The sequence below is a fragment of the Oncorhynchus mykiss genome, chromosome 9 (assembly GCF_057628025.1).
Source record: "Oncorhynchus mykiss isolate SJ-2025 chromosome 9, ASM5762802v1, whole genome shotgun sequence".
In the NCBI taxonomy this organism is placed as follows: domain Eukaryota; kingdom Metazoa; phylum Chordata; class Actinopteri; order Salmoniformes; family Salmonidae; genus Oncorhynchus; species Oncorhynchus mykiss.
Window position 1 is genome coordinate 20,053,972 of NC_143030.1, and position 21,142 is coordinate 20,075,113.

The 21,142-nt window shown below is 40.8% G+C and overlaps 2 protein-coding genes and 1 long non-coding RNA gene across 4 annotated transcripts in view; 2 read left to right on the top strand and 1 right to left on the bottom strand.

Moving 5' to 3' along the window:
• The window catches only part of LOC149980822 (ciliated left-right organizer metallopeptidase-like), an 81,663-nt gene that overhangs the window by 9,270 nt on the left and 51,251 nt on the right, over positions 1-21,142 (top strand).
• LOC110531638 (SLAM family member 5) lies at positions 1,235-20,848 on the bottom strand. 2 transcript variants are annotated; one of them, XM_021614950.3, is made up of 7 exons: positions 20,605-20,848; positions 8,934-9,227; positions 8,495-8,764; positions 4,635-4,724; positions 4,343-4,407; positions 4,126-4,170; positions 1,235-3,969 (listed from the first exon to the last, which is right to left on the bottom strand). In XM_021614950.3, exons 1-7 carry the CDS (start codon positions 20,717-20,719, stop codon positions 3,889-3,891), a joined length of 960 nt encoding a protein of 319 aa, XP_021470625.3. In that variant the 5' UTR covers positions 20,720-20,848; the 3' UTR covers positions 1,235-3,888. The 2 variants fall into 2 exon arrangements, with proteins under 2 accessions (XP_021470625.3, XP_021470626.3); XM_021614951.3 differs by having other exon boundaries at positions 4,343-4,401; positions 20,605-20,778.
• LOC149980823 (uncharacterized) lies at positions 17,604-21,045 on the top strand. The gene is made up of 2 exons (XR_016483143.1): positions 17,604-18,298; positions 18,654-21,045. It is a non-coding gene; the product is annotated as an uncharacterized LOC149980823 (long non-coding RNA).

Consider the following 21,142-nt stretch of genomic DNA (forward strand, 5'->3'; position numbering starts at 1 on the left):
CGGGGGTACGAGGTAATAACATGGCTATATACAGGGAGTACCAGTACTGAGTCGGTGCGGGGGTACGAGGTAATAACATGGCTATATACAGGGAGTACCAGTACTGAGTCGGTGCGGGGGTACGAGGTAATAACATGGCTATATACAGGGAGTACCAGTACTGAGTCGGTGCAGGGGTACGAGGTAATAACATGGCTATATACAGGGAGTACCAGTACTGAGTCGGTGCAGGGGTACGAGGTAATAACATGGCTATATTCAGGGAGTACCAGTACTGAGTCGGTGCAGGGGTATGAGGTAATAACATGGCTATATACAGGGAGTACCAGTACTGAGTCGGTGCGGGGGTACGAGGTAATAACATGGCTATATACAGGGAGTACCTGTACTGAGTCGGTGCGGGGGTACGAGGTAATAACATGGCTATATACAGGGAGTACCAGTACTGAGTCGATGTGCAGGGGTACGAGGGGTAGAACAGACCCACGTTTGGAAAGTCTGTTTAATTGATGTTCTATGAGATGTTTTTTCTAAATTTCCCCGTATGTAAGGACCAACCCTATGAACAACTGGAAGAGAAAGTTGAAATGTAATTGTATTTCAATTCTGGCTTTCGGCGGACTATGCTGTTTTTTTGCAAGCTAATAGCAATTCTATTGTGTAAATAGGCTACTAGTGTTGCTAAAAGCAGCTAGCTTCTTAACTAGTTATCAGGTTGGAAACATACCTGGGCTAGCTGAAGTCAACTTCATAAAATTGCTAGGTGGCTAGTAGTATTACAGAGAAACAACAAAAACATGGAATTATTATTATTATTACATTTTCTTACAAGACAAATCTGAGGAGGCACATGCCCCTGTGCTCCTTATGGGCATGACGCCTCTGGAAACAGGTGTACTGGGCTAAACAGGTATTGGATACAGGTGTCTGCCTCTGAATGGATGGACTACCCAGGGTGGGGGCACCATTGAGGTAACTTTGAGTTTGATGAGCTTGGGTGACTCTATAACCTCCGTGATACGACCTTTCTACTGTGATTCTTGACATTAATGAATGAATTCATTAATACAGGATACAGGGCTTTAGTGTTCTGTCCTCACAAGAGGTTGTGTCATTACTTTGACATTGACCTGTCCACCAACAACCTGACCCCTCCCTCTCCAGCTTCCTCAACAACAGGCCCAGTGACTGCTGAGAAGTAAGTATGACACAAAATGTACTTTAAATTATATTATTTCAAGTTTTAAACAGCATTTATTTTTCTCAGACAACAATTATTGTTCAGTAAATCAGAAATGCAATGTTATGTATACATTTAGTATGAATAAAATGTGTCTCTATAATTTAATAATAATTTGATCTCTGTTCTTTTTTTAGTCAGGTCAGTAAATAAATATCAATTACGGTCCCATTCTGATTTGCTTCTAATAGTAGCAAAAATTAGAACAGGACATGGTAGAAATAGTTTTAGTTACTTAGCTCCGTGGTCCTGGAATTCTGTCATGAACATTTTAAAATGTAATGATCTAGTTTCGTTGGTGGAGTTTAAACACTTGATCGATGTATATATCATAGAAGAGTGTAATTGTTTTTAGACCAGCTGTTTTTAGTCAAGACGTTTGTGTTTTTAATGTACAATGTTTTTGTTGTACTGTATGTGTGTTTATAGTTTTGTTTAATGTTGTGTTAGTGTATGTTAGTTGTTTTGTCTGAAAAGTTGTTCCCTCTGCTGCTATTGGACCAGGTCTCTCTTGGAAAAGAGAAAAACCTGTACAAATAAAGGTAAAATAAAAACAATTCTCCCTCAGTGTTTCCCTGTTACACCAGATCACATGCCTGACCTGAGCCTGACCTTTGACCCTCCCTCTCCTGTACAGGGGGTCAGTACAGATGTGGCTGCAGTCCGTCTCCTGGCTGCCCTGATGGTGGCCTACAGGAGATACAGTTGAAGTCGGAAGGTTACATACACCTTAGTTTTTCACAATTCCTGACATTTAATCCAAGTAAAAATTCCCTGTCTTAGGTCAGTTAGGATCGCCACAGAATTATAGCAGAGAGAATGAAGTTTGCTAGAGAGCATTTGGATGATCCAGAAGAAGATTGGGAGAATGTCATATGGTCAGATGAAACCAAAATATAACTTTTTGGTAAAAACTCAACTCGTCGTGTTTGGAGGACAAAGAATGCTGAGTTGCATCCAAAGAACACCATACCTACTGTGAAGCATGGGGGTGGAAACATCATGCTTTGGGGCTGTTTTTCTGCAAAGGGACCAGGACGACTGATCCGTGTAAAGGAAAGAGTGATTGGGGCCATGTATCGTGAGATTTTGAGTGAAAACCTCCTTCCATCAGCAAGGGCATTGAAGATGAAACGTGGCTGGGTCTTTCAGCATGACAATGATCCCAAACACACCGCCCGGGCAGCGAAGGAGTGGCTTTGTAAGAAGCATTTCAAGGTCCTGGAGTGGCCTAGCCAGTCTCCAGATCTCATTTCCATAGAAAATCTTTGGAGGGAGTTGAAAGTCCGTGTTGCCCAGCAACAGCCCCAAAACATCACTGCTCTAGAGGAGATCTGCATGGAGGAATGGGCCAAAATACCAGCAACAGTGTGTGAAAACCTTGTGGAGACTTACAGAAAACGTTTGACCTCTGTCATTGCCAACAAAGGGTATACAACAAAGTATTGAGATAAACTTTTGTTATTGACCGAATACTTATTTTCCACCATATTTTGCAAATGAATTAATAAAAAATCCTACAATGTGATTTTCTGGATGAAACGTGGCTGGGTCTTTCAGCATGACAATGATCCCAAACACACCGCCCGGGCAACGAAGGAGTGGCTTTGTAAGAAGCATTTCAAGGTCCTGGAGTGGCCTAGCCAGTCTCCAGATCTCATTTCCATAGAAAATCTTTGGAGGGAGTTGAAAGTCCGTGTTGCCCAGCAACAGCCCCAAAACATCACTGCTCTAGAGGAGATCTGCATGGAGGAATGGGCCAAAATACCAGCAACAGTGTGTGAAAACCTTGTGGAGACTTACAGAAAACGTTTGACCTCTGTCATTGCCAACAAAGGGTATACAACAAAGTATTGAGATAAACTTTTGTTATTGACCGAATACTTATTTTCCACCATATTTTGCAAATGAATTAATAAAAAATCCTACAATGTGATTTTCTGGATGAAACGTGGCTGGGTCTTTCAGCATGACAATGATCCCAAACACACCGCCCGGGCAACGAAGGAGTGGCTTTGTAAGAAGCATTTCAAGGTCCTGGAGTGGCCTAGCCAGTCTCCAGATCTCATTTCCATAGAAAATCTTTGGAGGGAGTTGAAAGTCCGTGTTGCCCAGCAACAGCCCCAAAACATCACTGCTCTAGAGGAGATCTGCATGGAGGAATGGGCCAAAATACCAGCAACAGTGTGTGAAAACCTTGTGGAGACTTACAGAAAACGTTTGACCTCTGTCATTGCCAACAAAGGGTATACAACAAAGTATTGAGATAAACTTTTGTTATTGACCGAATACTTATTTTCCACCATATTTTGCAAATGAATTAATAAAAAATCCTACAATGTGATTTTCTGGATTTTTTTACTCATTTTGTCTGTCATAGTTGAAGTGTACCTATGATGAAAATTACAGGCCTCTCATCTTTTTAAGTGTGAGAACTTGCACAATTGGTGGCTGACTAAATACTGTTTTGCCCCACTGTATATGAGGAATAATAAAGGGAGAAGATTGCAATCATGATAAAAAATAAGCAGCAAATGTCAGAAATGTGCAAGTCGTGATAAAAGTTAACAGTAACATCCATCTACAGACTGTAGCCTTGGATGCAGATGATGCAGAGATATAAGGCCCATCCTATGAACACATCCTGCTCAGCTCACAAGTACTTCCTGGTAGGCAGAAGAGGGCGCTTTTGGGCGTCCAACTTTGATCTCGTCGTACAGAGTCTGCGGCTAAATGTGACAGACAACCAAGAAGAAACTGTTTCAGCATCATGAAAGGTAGACCATTTCCAAAGTAGTCTACATGGCCTGCCATTCCCTCATAGACTGTTTTGTTAGATTTTTGCTCAACGATATCAGATATGACCATTCATGCCTCGCTCTCACCTTGTTCAGTCTTGGTTCAGCCAGATCATCCACTGTCCCTCTTGTCTGGAATAAAAACAGAAATAGGTACTTAAACCCATAAACACAATGGATGAACATTGCACAAAACATAAAAATACTGCACATGTGCAGAAAATACACAGCAACAGAAATTACAGTTGGCTACACATACATGGGCTTACACAAATTCAGATACATAACGGCAATGCATACTTACATCTTTATTTATTGTACTGCCCATAACATCCGCATATATTGTCTTGTCATTTTGATGTACTGTGTCTGACAAGAACAAAATATCAACCAATCAGATCGATACTAAACAGGATATCCACAAACATAAACAGGATAAATGAGACACTTATGAGGCTCCTCTCTCTTTTTCCAATTTCCTTAATATTCCAAGGCCAAAAGTCTCTAATTATTCAACATCATAATCATCCTCAGAATACTTGCAGAGCCATCTGAAATGTTAGTTCATAAAGTTGAGGGCCCTGTGCAGTACATACCCGTGTTACGGCTGCCCCTGCAGCAATACACTGCCACCGCTACAATGAGGGTCAACACCACTACAATGCAGATGATACACCACACCAGCCCTGTCAATAATAACACCCATATCAATGTTATGCTATTAGACCATAGAGTATACAGTCACCACCAAAATGATTTGAACTCTTGATAAAGATGAGCAAAAAAAGACTGAAATGAATCATTCAAATACTGAGCTATATTGTATGCTCAAAACTATTTGGGAAATTATATTATTTTATACTAACACATTTGCTCAGTAAACATTTTCTTCTCAAAAAGATAGGTGTCAAAATGATCGACATCCCTGTTTTAAATACTCCAGCACCCTTCCCTTGCGAAGATAACGACACTGAGCCTTTTTTAATAAAACAAAAACAAAATTCTCCCCAATTTCATGATATCCAATTGGTAGTTACAGTCTAATCCCATCACTGCAACTCCCGTGCGGACTCGGGAGAAGCGAAGGTCGAGAGCCATGCGTCCTCCAAAAGACAACCCTGCCAAGCCGCACTGCTTCTTGACACACTTGCCCGCTTAACCCGGAATCCAGCCGCACCAATGTGTCAGAGGAAACACTGTACTGTACTGTACTGTGTCAGCGTTTATGCACCCGGCCCACCACAGGAGTTGCTAGAGCGCGATGGGACAAGGACATCCCCTAACCCGGACAACGCTGGGCCAATTGTGTGTCGCCTCATGGGTCGGCTGCGACCTAGCCCGGGATCAAACCGGATCTGTAGTGACGCCTCAAGCACTGCAGTGCCTTAGACTGCTGCGCCACTTGGGAGGCCTCAGATTCATGATATCCTTCGTCTGCGCCTATGGACCGTCCTCTTCAATTCAAACCACAGGTTTTCAATGGGGTTCAGAGACTGAGATGGCCATTGCAAAATGTTGATTTTGTGGTACATGTCCTGGCAGAGGCAACCAGGTTTTAATCATGAAGTACTTTGAAAGGCTGGTTATGGCACACATCAACTCCATCATCCCAGACACCCTAGACCCACTCCAATTTGCAGATCCATAGATGATGCATTCTCAATTGCACTCCGTACTTCTCTCATCCACGGCAGGTAGCCTAGTGATTAGTGCATTGGGCCAGTAACAGAAAGTTTGCTAGATCGAATCCCCGAGCTGAAAATGTAAAAATCGGTCATTCTTTCCCCGAACAAGGCAGGTAACCCACTGTTCCTAGACCGTCATTGTAAATAAGAATTTGTTCTTAACGTATTTGCCTCGTTAAAATTAGGTAAAATAAAAAATAACACCTACAGTACCAGAAAAAAGTTCACACCTGTTTTTTCAGTGAGGGAAAAAACACCAAAAACAAACCAGGCTACGACATGAAACTGTGTTCCAATGTATTATTTCTCCTAACTGTTATTTTACTTATTTCTTCTGTCCTCAATAATTAATTTCCTTTCTGTGCACTAGTACCAGTCAAAAGTTTAGACACACCTACACCTCCTCATTCAAGGGTTTTTCTTTATTTGTACTATTTTCTTAAATTGTAGAATAATAGTGAAGACATTAAAACCATGAAATAACACATATGGAATCATGTTTTTAAACAAAATCAAAATATATTTTATATTTGAGATTCTTCAAAGTAGCCGCCCTTTGCCTTGATGACAGCTTTGCAAACTCTTGGCATTCTCTCAACCAGCTTCATGAGGTAGTCACCTGGAATGCATTTCAATTAACAGGAGTGCCTTGTTAAAAGTTAATTTGTGGAATTTCTTTCATTCTTAATGCGTTTGAGCCCATCAGTTGTGTTGTGACAAGGTAGGGATGGTATACAAAAGATGGCTCTATTTGGTAAAAGACCAAGTCCATATTATGGCAAGAACAGCTCAAATAAACAAAGAGAAACAACAGTCCATTACTTTAAGACATGAAGGTCAGTCAATCCGGAAAATGTCAAGAACTTTGAAAGTTTCTTCAAGTGCAGTCATAAAAACTGGCTCTCATGAGGACTGCCACAGGAAAGGAAGACCCAGCGTTACCTCTGCTGCAGAGGATAAGTTCATTAGAGTTAACTGCAGCTCAGATTGCAGCCCAAATAAATGCTTCACTGAGTTCAGACATCTCAACATCAACTGTTCAGAGGAGACTGCATGAATCTGGCCTTCATGGTCAAATTGCTGCAAAGAAACAACTAATAAACAACACCAATAAGAAGAGACTTATTTTTACCCCCCCAATTTGTAGTTACAGTCCTGTCCCATCGCTACAACTCCCGTAAGGGCTCAGGAGAGGTGAAGGTTGAGAGCCATGTGTCCTCCGAAACACAACTCAGCATAGCCGCACTGCTTCTTGACACAACGTCCCCTTAACCCGGAAGCCAGCCGCACCAATGTGTTGGAGGAAATGCCGTACACCTGGCAACCATGTCAGCATGGATTGCACTCAGCCCACCACAAGAGTCGCTAGTGCACGATGGGACAGTAATATCTCTGCCAGCCAAACCCTCCCCTAACCCGGACATCCCAAGGGTCTGGACTCTGACCAGGTTTTCTAGTGGCACAGTTAGCACTGCGATGCAGTGCCTTAGACCACTGCGCCACTCAGGAGGCCCTTAGATTTGCTTGGGCCAACAAACATGAGAAATCTGACCTTTTGTCTGATGAGTCAAAATTTGAGATTTTTGGTTCCAACCGCCGTGTCTTCATGAGACACAGAGTAGGTGAACGGATGATCTCTGCATGTGTGGTTCCCACTGTGAAACATGGATGTGGAGGTGTGATGGTGTGGCGGTGCTTTGCTGGTGACACTGTCAGTGATTTATTTAGAATTCAAGGCACACTTAACCAACATGGCTACCACAGCATTCTGCAGCGAAACGCCATCAGATCTGGTTTGCGCTTAGTGTGACTATCATTTGTTTTCAACAGGACATTGACCCAACACGCCTCCAGGCTGTGTAAGGACTATTTGACCAAGAAGGAGAGTGATGGAGTGCTGCATCAGATGACCTGGCCTCCACAATCACCTGACCTCAATCCAATTGAGATGGTGTGGAATGAGTTGGACCGCAGAGTGAAGGAAAAGCAGCCAACAAGTGCTCAGCATATGTGGGTACTCCCTCAAGACTGTTGAAAAGCATTCCTCACGAAGCTGGTTGAGAGAATGCAAATTGTGCAAAGCTGCCATCCAGGCAAAGGGTGGCAACTTTGAAGAATCTCAAATATAAAATATATTTTGATTTCTTTAACACTTTTTTTGGTTACTACATGATTCCATATGTGTTATTTCATAGTTTTGATGTCTTCACTGTTATTCTACAAAGTAGAAAATAGTAAAAATAAAGAAAAAAACTTGAATGTGTAGGTGTGTCCAAACTTTTGGCTGGTACTGTAGATAAAACAAATACCTATGTGAGAATGTTGTTCACACCATAGTCCCCTCCAAGATCATCACAGAACTTTTAACCCTGGAACTTAACCTCCCTCTGCAACTGGATCATGGACTTCCTGACAGGCCAACCCCAGGTGGTAAGGGTAGGCAACATTACATCATCGCAAAGGAGGGTGCAGGAGTATTGAAAAAAGGGGTGCCAATAATGTTGGCACCTACAGTATCTTTTTGAGAAAATAAATGATTAATTGTTAAACAAAATCTCTTTCTCTGAGCCTTTGTGTTTTTTTGAGCATACACTATATGCTCAGTATTTATCATCTTTATCAAGGGAGCCAATACTTTTGGAGGTGACTGTATATTAAGCTCTAAAACATGTCTAACAGAATATTAAGAGAATATTACATTATATTTGATAAGATAAGCTTATCAGCACACTGAAAAGTGTATGGAGTGGATTATTATTATATCTAGTTACCTGGGATGGTTGTGTCATTACTACACTTTACTGTTGTAGAGGCAGATTTCTCACTGACTGTGTTGGAGGCAGTGCAGGTTACACTGATGTCTCCGTCTGCTGGTGACAGAGAGAAGTGTATCTGCTGGTCGTCCCTGTATGTTTCCTTCCCTCTCTCCCAGGTGTAGGAGATGTTGGAGCAGACTGAAACGTTGCACATCAACCACACTGAACAGGACTGGTTGGCCAACAGCGTGATCTCCTTCTGGATCACCACCTTGGATATAGGCTCTGATCAACCAGGAGAGAGAAAAAGAGAGTTGTAAAATCATTCTCCAACGTCTAACAAATGATTAAATGTAAAATGTTGTCAATAACACTACAGTCATAGACAATTAAATCAAACTATGAGAAAAAAGCTGATAACTGCCTATCGTGGACTTTCGTGCAGCAAACTCACCCTGTACTGTTAGTCTGTATGTAGTAGTCAACTCTTCCCAATTTTTCTCATAGGTTGCAATGTAAGTTCCTCTGTCTTTTTCACTCAGATTCTTAATGCACAGAGAGTAGTTCAGTGGATTATACTCCACTTTCTCCTGGTATTTAGGAGAGACCTTTCTGTCAGAAACTATTATGGTACTATTGACCTTCCAACTTTGTCTTCCAGGCTCCTGCGGTGGTTCTGCTACAGCCAGGCACACCGAACCCCCCCTCAATCCATACAGGTCCTTCGGAGGGACTTCAGCCCAGATCCCTAAACAGAGAGGAATAGTTTGCACCTGTTCTTTCAGCGAGGGATAAAACACCAAAAACAAACCAGGCTACGACATGAAACTGTGTTCCAATGTATTATTTATCCTAACCGTTCTTCTGTCCTCAATAATGAATTTCCTTTCGGTGCACCATTTATTTGTCCATTGAAGACCACTTGAAACCTTTTCAACTATCTTACTATATACGTATATATATATATATATATATATATATATATATATATTAGTATAATCAGTAATGTATCAATGATATTATTATATCAGTACCAGTCAAACGTTTGGACACACCTACTCATTCAAGGGTCTTTCTTTATTTTTACTGTTTTCTACATTGCAGAATAATGGTGAAGACATCAATACTATGGAATCATGTAGTAACCAAAAAAGTGTTACACAAATCAAAAAATATTTTATATTTGAGATTCTTCAAAGTAGCCACCCTTTGCCTTGATGACAGCTTTGCACACTCTTGGCATTCTCTCAACCAGCTTCATGAGGAATGCTTTTCCAACAGTCTTGAAGGAGTTCAAGAGTTCTTTAAGCAAGTCAGAATGAACTGTTTTGCTGCCAGATCAGGCTTTATTGATAGCCAGGTGTAGCGGTGGTAAGGATTCACTCCATGTGTCACGTTGGTATAAAGGACCGGGGGACAGGCTCAGGAATGCGTAATAGGGTTTTTTAATACACCCAAATTACAGCGTGCCATGTAAAGGCACGGGGACGAAGACCAAACAAACACGTATATAAAACACCGGGTTGAGACCCAAACACAAGAGCGAGGAGTACATTGTTATTCAATGTAGACCCGAAAACATCTGCACAATACAAGCGCCACGAAAGCCAAAACAACAAGGCACAGGTTGCTCACACGACCAACGGACATTGGAACAATAAATCAGTGATGAAATGGGGACCAGGTGTGCGTAATGTCACAGTTCAGTTCCTAGAGGCCGGTGACTTAGACCTCCAAACCTGGTGCATGGAAAAAGCAACAGTAGCGGAGGGATCCGTGACAGTATTCCCCCTCCCCGACGCACCAGTGTGGGTCGATCAGGACCCGTTGCAGCTGTGGAAGTTGCTGCAGCGTTGGAAGGACCAGTTCAGGCGGCGTCAGGACAGACCAGTTGTGGCGGCATAAGAAGGGCCATTCCCGCTGTCTCCCTTAATGGTTGATTATTCTAACACAGATCCCTCCGGTTTCCGTTCGGAGGTCTACCTCACCGGCCTCTAGGAACTGAACTGTGTCAATACGCACACCTGGTCCCCTTTTCCTGACTGATTTATATTTGTATAAATGTGCCCTTGGGTTCACCATTGGGGCTGTCGATTAATGTTCCAATGTCCGTTGTGCCTGTGAGTACCTGTGCTGTGTTGTTTTGGCTTTTGTGCCGTTTGGATGTGCATATATGATTACGGGTCTCGTCCGTGGTGTATCATTGTGCGCTTGTGTTTTTGGGTCTCGTTCCATGTATGTATTACGGGTCTCGCCCCGTGTATTAATTCAAGGTACTCCTCGCTCTTTTGTTTGGGTTTCAACCCTGTGTTTTGTATACATGTTTGTTTGGTCTTTCTCCCCGTGCCTTTACAAGACAATTTGGGTCAATAAAAAACGCTATTACGCATTCCTTCGCCTGTGTCCTGATCTTTCACACAACGTGACACCATGGTGCTGAAAAGAAGGTTTTGCAGTTGGGACAGGTTAATGTAGGCCCTAACAGTTTGTGGGCACCGTTTGTCACGTTATAGTGCAATTAATGTGTTGTGTTGTGTAGTGGCTTTGCTGGCATGCATACAATTTTTTTTTTTTTTGTGTTTGCCCGACCAAGATTTACATGCTAAAATTGCCACTGAGTTCAACCTTATTTTAAGTCCACATAGTCCACGGTTCCATACTGCATATATATTTTTAAAGAGTCCATCATGCTAAAAAATGTTTTGTAAATAACAAACAAATCCATAATTGTACTGTGTAATGCCGTGCAAATGTGTATCGGGGACTACTTCAGCAGGAGGTCGCCATCACTCACAGCCACGTTGTAATCTTCGAGCCCATTTGGTTGTTTAGATACAATTTATTGACCACTAGACGAACATTCTGCTTCTCTGCTCGGATCCTTTTGAAAGTGGGATACAGGTCACATTGTCTCTCCTCTATTTCATGGGGAAATTGTTAATTAATAAAGAACGGGGTGTTCTTCAGTTCCCTACCCTGTTGTAACAAGGCAATTTTCATTTTGTAGTGAGTTAGCATAGCTATGATAGGACGGGGACTTCCCTCCCCTCTGTCGCCGAAATGGTGAGCCCTTTGAAAAACAATTGTATCTAACTGTTTTTTGTGAATTGAGTATATAGTATGCTTATTGGTCATAGTATGGATATAGTTAATATGCCAAAAGTTCCCGGATGTTGTACTATTTTCATACTTTTAGGGCCCATAATGCAATTCTTCACAAAATGGACGTGGCTAGTTGAGCAATGTAATAAAGTAATGACTTTTCAAATAAGTTACCTTACACGTTATGTTGGCTGACAATTTGTTAGCTACGCTATCCTTACGAACCGCATAGCATTACAGCAGTATGTACCGGTAAGTTAGCTAGTTACCTAACATTAGTTGGATACTAATACATCAAACTCGCCAGGCAGTTTATACTATCTAATTAACTAACCAACGTTTATTGACTTGATTATTCACATCCTTTTTAGCTAAGTGGTATAATCATTGTGCGTTTCAATGGACATTGTTAATTCTGGCTGTTCAATGGACACTGTTAATTCTGGTTAATCTACTTTGATTTCAGAGAACTCTCTTACACCGTTGAATGTGGCCGCTGTCAGCAAACATGGGCAAAAAAAGCACAATAAATTGTTTCCAGCAGCACAGTTACAGTCACCAAAGCTCTGGATAACATGAAAACAGCGCTGCTATGGCGAGTAAAATGGTCAGAGTGAGGTGTTCTCTCATTTGTGTCTGGAAGTAGCGAGCCAACATAAGCCAGTTAGCTTGGGTGCTTGACTGCCATCCTACTCCTCGGCCAGAGTGTCCAGTGTGTGCTCTGAACACTCCGAGAGCGAAAAGCTTTGAATTTACAATCTGACAACGTTCTGGATTTACGAATGCCCAGAGCGCACTCTGGCACTGCATATTGAATTTACGAACCCCCCCCGAAAATCGTTAAATGTTTAGCTGGTCATTTATTATGCTAACAAGCTAGCAAGAGGTTGCATAGCAACAGCATCAACTTCCGGTAGACAGGCTAAGCTCTAGTACATGCAACTGAAATGATACCGTTCATTTACAGTATACTGAAATGAACTTATAGTATGTAGTATACAGTATGTTAGTATGGGTATTCGAACACAGTCCTTGACTTTTTCCTCCGTTGACTGATGGTTTTCGTTTTCATCCTCCTTTATTCCCATTATAACAATATTATTCTTCATACTTATGCACTTTAGATCAAGTAATTCCGATTTCATTGTTTTATTATCATACCGTAGCCTCCCTGCAGTGTCTTTCAGGGAGTCCACGGTAGTTTTCAATATCTTATTTTTCGCTTGTATTTCTTCCATAATTTTATTACTGTAATCCATTCCTGTTTTTAAGGCCTCAAACTCCCCTAGTATCCCAGGCAATACATCCAGCTTTTTTAACTGGTCACTCATGCTTATAAGCAATGCTCTATCTTCTGTTGACATAGTTAGAAAACCTCCCCCTCCAATGTTAAATTTTGAATTTTAGACTGCGGCTTCCCTTCAGTTTCGCTCGCAGAGCTCGAGGAAAGGTCTTCTCTTGTTCGCTTTGATGTATCTGATAATTTTTCGAGCATATAAAAACGCTGATCAATAAATAGTTCTCAAGATTCTCTATATTATGCAGAATGTTTGTTTCACAGTTATCAATCAGCTGACCCTAAATTGTTATGAATAATTCATGGAACAAGCTCTGCCTTCCACGCTATCCCCCATTATCACCTTGTTACTGTAGCTTCATTAACCTCAGGCAATACGAGACTTAACATTCTACAGACATGTCATAGAGGAATTAGCTGCCTGCTATACACTAGCTCAGCAACAGTTTTTTTTTTTAACTTGTCGACTGCCTTCCGGCCTTTGAGAAGACTCTCATTGTTAGGGCAACATGAACATCTCGTCATTATATATAGAACTCTGCTCGCCAGACAGACATTTTAAGGTTAAGTTCATCGTTAGAATCTTCGTAGGAGCGTAGTTGAATCTCCGAGCTGTTTCCCAAAATCACCACTATTAACGTTACACTTGAAAACGCTCATAAGCTAACGCCTGCCTCAGACCACCTGTAGAACAGTTAAATGCGTTGTTAGATGCTGTTTTGCCCTCTCGTGTCAGTTTATACACAGAAGGTCTCCGCTAAACATATAATCACGTGGTTTATCCGTCTCTGTGACCACAAATAACTTGACTACAAAGTTGCCCATTTCTTTGCAATTGATACAACCAAGAGACCTATAAAAACATGCTTCAAATGAAAACCGAGATGACTGCATTAAAACATAAAATGTATAACGTTACTACAGGCCTATTTCAATCATATTGAAATACTTACATTTCACGTTCAAACAACGTAGTTATATGTTGCTACTTGTGGTCTACTGCTGTAATATGTCTGACTATATTTCATGCAGAGCACATCCCCATTTGTCCTTCCAGTCTCCAAAGTGCTTTTTAATTTACCAGAAAATGTTTTTGTTTTTAAATGGTATACATTAGGCCTATTTGTTGTTTTTCTGAACCCACTGCCCGCAAATCTTATCTATGCTTCAGAGCCAAAAAGTTGCAGGTCTTGATTGTTGACCAATGACACCTGATCAGCATTGGCACGCCAAATCGGTCGCGCATATCCAGATTAGTGACCAGAAAAAAATAGTTTCATTTAAACCAGTTTTGCCTGTTAAAAACAGAGAAGACCTACGTTTATCATTCGTATAAAATACTGTTTAGCAATCTACTACTGTCTCATCTTTGCCAGAATTGATTGATCATTTTCATTTTTCATACAGGCGTATTTGACTGGCTACTGGCTAGATGTCTAAAGATAGGCAGCTGTAACATCGCACTGCCTTCAACATTATGGGATGAGGATGAAACATATTCTGTTAAATGTATTATGTTATTTGTGAGGAAGAACAGGGATACCCGACTGGCGACGACCACTCTGCAGGCAGGCTGCCCTCCAAAGTGATGGGGAGGTGCAGACATAATATGCTTTCCATCCGATCCTGCAACCTCAGCTACAGGTTGGTTTCTTTCTCTGGACGCCAGAGAAGTGACATGATAGCCGATATCGCTAGTTGATATTGGCTGCTAACACGAATGACTTTCATCTCCAAATGCAGGTGTAACCTGCAGTATTTCTGTAGTCTACTGCCTTTTGAAAAAAAATGCATCACCATTTATGGCTGTAATGACAGACTACATTTATTTGTGCAGCGACTGTGAGCGCATGTTCGGGTGTGTACACGTGCGTACGTATGGTCGCAAGTTTTGTACCACACATTTTGGGGGTCCATTGGTCAAAAAAGTTTAAAAACCACTGGGATACATAATAGTGGCAACAAATGGAGTTCGGTTCAAAATAATAATGGTAGGCTACCGTATTTCTTACAATCTATTTTGACTGGAATTGTGTTAGTCATTGTTATTAAGTGCAGCATTTTTGCAAGTTCAAAATAGTTTTGCAAAATACTTTACTCATCAGATTTTGCTGCATTCCCCTCTTCTTGATAATTTTTTCTCAATGAGTATGTGTCCCAGGATTTTTTATTTTTTGAGGGGTGCATTTTCATTGGGTAAGCATTATAATACATCTTTGCCGCCTCAATATTAGCTGCCGTAGGTGGTAATATCTGTCTAGGAGCTGATCCATCATCAGTATTGTGAAATAATTATATTAGAAAGGTAATATTTGAATGGAGAAAGTTGATCAGAGCAGTGCTGGCTTTCTTCCGTTTGGAAAACGCGTTACATCTTCGTCAATTGCAGGAAATGGTTAGGGTGAGGGGGTGTAGCTCTATTTTAAGGTGTGAGCATAGAGATGTATAGAGATCGCAACGTTGTATCCGTTCCATTATGGCGTCTGTGTGTGCACGGGCAGCGCCATTGAGGCCATCTCCATTTTGAAGTCGTCAATCTTCTTCTTCTACTACTTCTATGAGTTGGTAAATAAACTGAAAGCGTGTTTAGTGTCACCTGGAGTGTTTGAACAGGTATAAAGACACATTTTAAATTTTACTGCCACCTGCAGTTATGGAATGTTTGAGTATAATTCATTGGCTGATCCCAAATGATGATCTGATGTAGTTATGTGATCTTTCCTTAACCCATAGGAAGTCCCACCCAGTTGCCTACTGCAAAATGGTAAAAGTCCTCAATGGCGCTGCCCATGCTAAAACTTGCTCATGAGTCCTCTATACATCTCTATGTGTGTGAGAGTGATTGTGACAAGAACTGAAATCCACTTCCTGTTGACAGAGTTTCTGTGCTGAGAAGTGTTTGAAGTTTTTAGGTGTGAAGGTGATCTGTATCTGAATCACTATTTCTATGGCAAGAAAGAATCAACTTCAGGCCCACATTTATAATAACATAGAAATGGAACTGAATCGTGTCCAAAGGCTTTTTTTTGGTGTCTCGGGTAGATTTTTAAAATAAAAAAGTATCATTTCGTTTTTTAAATGTTATATTAAATGGCAAATCCACCACTTTTTTAAATCCTAATTTTCATAATCTGTAGCACAATACCAGTGTCTACATATGTAAAAACGGTCACATTTGTACGTTTTGTAGAAAGGGAGCAAGAAAATAGAAAGTTGTTTCAGGTTTTCAAAATATATTTACAATGGAAAAAAATATAAACGCAACATGTAAAGTATTGGTCCCATGCTTCATGAGTTGAAATAAAAGATCCCAGACATTTTCCATATGCACAAAAAGCTTATTTCTCTCAAATATTGTGCACAGATTTGTTTACATCCCTGATAGTGAGAATTTCTCCTTAGCCAAGATAATCCATCCACCTGACAGGTGTGGCATATCAAGAAGCTGATTAAACAGCATGCTCATTACACAGGTGCACCTTGTACTGGGGATAATAAAAGGCCACACTAAAATGTGCAGTTTTGTCACACAATGTCACAGATGTCTCATGTTTTGAGGGAGTGTGCAATTGACATGCTGACTGCAAGAATCTCCACCAGAGCTGTTGCCAGAGAATTTAATGTACATTTCTCTACCATAAGCCGCCTCCAACACCGTCTTAAAGAATTTGGCAGTTCATCCAACCGCCAATAAAATCACAGACGAGTGGTCGTGTGGGCGAGCTGTTTGCTGACATCAACGTTGTGAACAGAGTGCTCCATGGTGGTGGTATGGTTATGGTATAGGCAGGCAGGCATGAGCTACGGACAATGACCAAAATGTCATTTTATCGATTGCAATTTAAATGTACAGAGATACCGTGACGAGATCCTGAGGCCCATTGTCATGCCATTTATCCGCCGCCATCACATCATGTTTCAGAATGATAATGAACGGTCCCATGTCTCAAGGATCTGTGCACAAGTCAGGAAGCTGAAAATGTCTCAGTTCTTCCATGGCCTGCATACTCACCAGACATGTCACCCAATGAGCATGTTTGGGATGCTCCAGATCAACGTGTATGACAGCGTGCTCCAGTTCTCTCCAATATCCAGTAACTTCGCACAGCCATTGAAGAGGAGTGGGACAACATTCCACAGGCCACAATCAACAGCCTGATTAACTCTATGCGAGGAAGATGTGTCGTGCTGCATGAGGCAAAGGTTGGTCACACCAAATACTGACTGGTTTCCTGATCGACGCCCCTACTTTTTTTAAAGCGATCTATGACCAACAGATGCATATCTGTAGCAATGTGAAATCCATAGATTAGGGCCTAATAAATGTATTTCAATTGACTGATTACCTTAAATGAACTGTTACTCAATAAAATAGTTTTAATTGTTGCATGTTGGTTCAGTATAGCTAGTTTTTTAAACTATTTTTCCCCTAAAGCATTTAATGTCTGGATTTCACTGTTTTGCACTGTTTCACGCCCAGACTTGTGATATTCTGCTATATATTATACTTAGAAAATTGTGTTCATTTGTAATGATTTAATACAGCTGTTTAAAAAAAAGATTCAGCCTGAAATGCCCGAATGAGCGTTCAACTCAATGCATCGCCAATGAGTACTGATGGAAAATGTCATCAAAAGTGCATTGCAGTGGTTTGGAAATATCCATTTGCGATCAAGCTTTAACCTCTTAGAGCTCTAGGGGCGCTATTTCATTTTTGGAAAAAAAACGTTCCCGTTTTAAGCGCGATATTTTGTCACGAAAAGATGCTCGACTATGCATATTCTTGACAGTTTTGGAAAGAAAACACTCTGAAGTTTCAGAATCTGCAAAGATTTTGTCTGTAAGTGCCCCAGAACTCATTCTACAGGCGAAACCAAGATGATGCATCACCCAGGAATTAGCAGAATTTCTGAAGCTCTGTTTTCCATTCTCTCCTTATATGGCTGTGATTGCGCAACGAATGAGCCTACACTTTCTGTCGTTCGCCCAAGGTCTTAGCAGCATTGTGACGTATTTGTAGGCATATCATTGGAAGATTGACCATAAGAGACTACATTTTCCAAGTGTCCGCCTGGTGTCCTGCGTCGAATTCGGTGCGCAATTGCCAGCTGCTTCCACTTTACCATTTGATTCAGGGGAGAAAGCATGTGTCCAAGAACGATGTATCAATGAAGAGATATGTGAAAAACACCTTGATGATTGATTCTAAACAACGTTTGCCATGTTTTCAGTCGATATTATGGAGTTAATTTGGAAAAAAGTTTGCGTTTTGAGGACTGAATTTATGGATTTTTTTGGTAGCCAAATGTGATGTATAAAACGGAGCTATTTCTAATACACAAGGAATCTTTTTGGAAAAACTGAGCATCTGCTATCTAACTGAGAGTATCCTCATTGAAAACATCAGAAGTTCTTCAAAGGTAAATGATTTTATTTGAAGGCTTTTATGTTTTTGTTAATGTTGCGTGCTGGATGCTAACGCTAATGCTAACGCGAAATGCTAACTCTAGCTAGCTACTTTTACACAAATTATTGTTTTCCTATGGTTGAGAAGCATATTTTGAAAATCTGAGATGACAGTGTTGTTTACAAAAGGCTAAGCTTGAGAGATGGCATATTTATTTCATTTCATTTGCGATTTTCATAAATAGTTAACGTTGTGTTATGCTAATGAGCTTGCTGATAGATTTACACAATCCTGGATACAGGGGTTTTTTCATAGCTAAACGTGACGCAGAAAACGGAGCGATTTGTCCTAAACAAATAATCTTTCAGGAAAAACTGAACATTTGCTATCTGAGAGTCTCCTCATTGAAAACATCTGAAGTTCTTCAAAGGTAAATGATTTTTTTGAATGCTTTTCTGTTTTTTTGTGTAAATGTTGCCAGCTGAATGCTAATGCTAAATGCTACGTTAGCCATCAATACTGTTACACAAATGCTTGTTTTGCAATGGTTGAGAAGCATATTTTGAAAATCTGAGATGACAGTGTTGTTAACAAAAGGCTAAGCTTGAGAGATGGCATATTTATTTCATTTCATTTGCGATTTTCATGAATAGTTAAAGTTGCGTTATGGTAATGAGCTTGAGTCTGTATTCACGAACCCGGATCCGGGATGGGGAGATCAGAAAGGTTAACTTCCTGACTGATGTCTTGAGATGTTGCTTTAATATATCCACATAATTTCCCCTCCTCATGATGCCATCTATTTTGTGAAGTGCACCAGTCCCCCCTGCAAAGCACCCCCACAACATGATGCTGCCACCCCTGTGCTTCATGGTTGGGATGGTGTTCTTTGGTTGGCAAGCCTCTCACCTTTTCCTCCAAACATAACGATGGTCATTATGGCCAAACAGTTCTATTTTTGTTTCATCAGACCAGAAGACATTTCTCCAAAAAGTACGATCTTTGTCCCCATGTGCAGTTGCAAACCGTAGTCTGGCTTTTTTATGGCAGTTTTGGAGCAGTGGCTTCTTCCTTGCTGAGTGGCCTTTCAGGTTATGTCGATATAGGACTCGTTTTACTGTGGATATAGATACTTTTGTACCCGTTTCCTCCAACATCTTCACAAGGTCCTTTGCTGTTGTTCTGGGATTGATTTGGACTTTTTGCACCAAAGTACGTTAATCTCTAGGAGACAGAACGCGTCTCCTTCCTGAGCGGTATGACGACTGCGTGGTCCCATGTTGTTTATACTTGCGTACTATTGTTTGTACAGCTAAACGTGGTACCTTCAGGCGTTTGGAAATTGCTCCCAACGATGAACCAGACTTGTGGAGGTCTACAATTGTTCTTCTGAGGTCTTGGCTGATTTCTTTTGATTTTCCCATGATGTCAACCAAAGAGGCACTGAGTTTGAAGGTAGGCCTTGAAATACATCCACAGGTACACCTCCAATTAACTCAAATGATGTCATTCAGCCTATCAGAAGCTTCTAAAGCCATGCCATCCTTTTCTGGAATTTTCCAAGCTGTTTAAAGGCACAGTCAACTTAGTGTATGTAAACTTCTGACCCACTGGAAATGTGATACTGAATCTGTCTGTAAACAATTTTTGGAAAAATTACTTGTGTCATGCACAAAGTAGATGTCCTAACCGACTTGCCAAAACTATAGTTTGTTAACAATACATTTGTGGAGTGGTTGAAAAACGAGTTTTAATGACTCCAACATAAGTGTATGTAAACTTCCAACTTCAATTGTAGATATTACCTGAATGACCTTGACTGACTTCCCCTGCACATTGACTCGGTACCCTTGAATATAGCCTTGTTATTGTTATTTTATTTTGTTACGATTTTTCCTTTAGTTTATTTAGCCAATATTTTCTTACTTATTTGTTTAAAACTCTGCATTGTTGATTAAGCACTTGTAAATAAACATTTCACGTTAAGGTGTTCGACGCGTGTGACAAATACATTTTTATTTGATTTGATTTGAAAAGCTATTGGCCCAACCACACCAGCACAGACCGAATGTGTTTCATGAAAAAAAACATACATGTTTATCTGAATATAGGCAGAGGTGTTATCACACAGTAATAAAGTAAGCGTTTTGAGGTATACAACCAATCACTGACAAGGCATTCCACATTCAACACACACTATTCAAAAACCAACAAGGAAGGTAGAGAAAGCTAACTGCATTCATAACTTTATCATACACATGTTATACATACTGTAAAAAACATGAGGAGGAGAAAGTAAATAATCCACACAAAACGTACCATGGTGGAGGATAGAGAGTAGGAGTATTCCCTGTTTGGAGAAGCAGGAGAGGGGACCACCAGACATCTCTGTTAGGAGTTGTGTCTGTTTCCTCTGGCTGTACGTCCTCCTCATCTATCTGGTAGATAGCTAGACTCACCAAAACACACAGAGAAGAGAGAGAGACATCATTTGATGAGGGCTGCGGTTCTAGAAAAGACTTCCGGTATGTTAGTTGAAAAGCAAGTTACATTCTATAGTCGTTCTCTGAAAAAAAACCTTCACTCAGCTGCAGAGTTATAGACGATGAGGAGTGGGCATGTTTTGGGTCTGTCACTGTGTTCATCAGTCTGATACTGGTGGTTTTTGGAGTGTTTCCTAGTTGCTGGTTGTGTGGTTAATGGTCATGTTATTTTACAGGTAACAATATTTTTGGAACTTTATGAGCAGACCACTTCGGAGAAGAGAAAGAGAACGGAGGGAAAGAGAGACAGAGAGGGTGAGAGGAGGGAGAGAGAGAGAAGGGAGAGAGAGAGAAGGGGGAGAGAGAGAAGGAAG

Excerpts from the sequence above, each read along its gene's own strand:
- LOC110531638 (XM_021614950.3), bottom strand. The coding sequence starts at position 20,719 with ATGAGGAGGACGTACAGCCAGAGGAAACAGACACAACTCCTAACAGAG. Across the intron at positions 8,765-8,933 it reads ATACAGACTAACAGTACAGG|AGCCTATATCCAAGGTGGTG; the intron begins GTGAGTTTGCTG and ends CTGGTTGATCAG. Across the intron at positions 4,171-4,342 it reads GCAGTACAATAAATAAAGAT|ACAAGAGGGACAGTGGATGA; the intron begins GTAAGTATGCAT and ends TTTTTATTCCAG.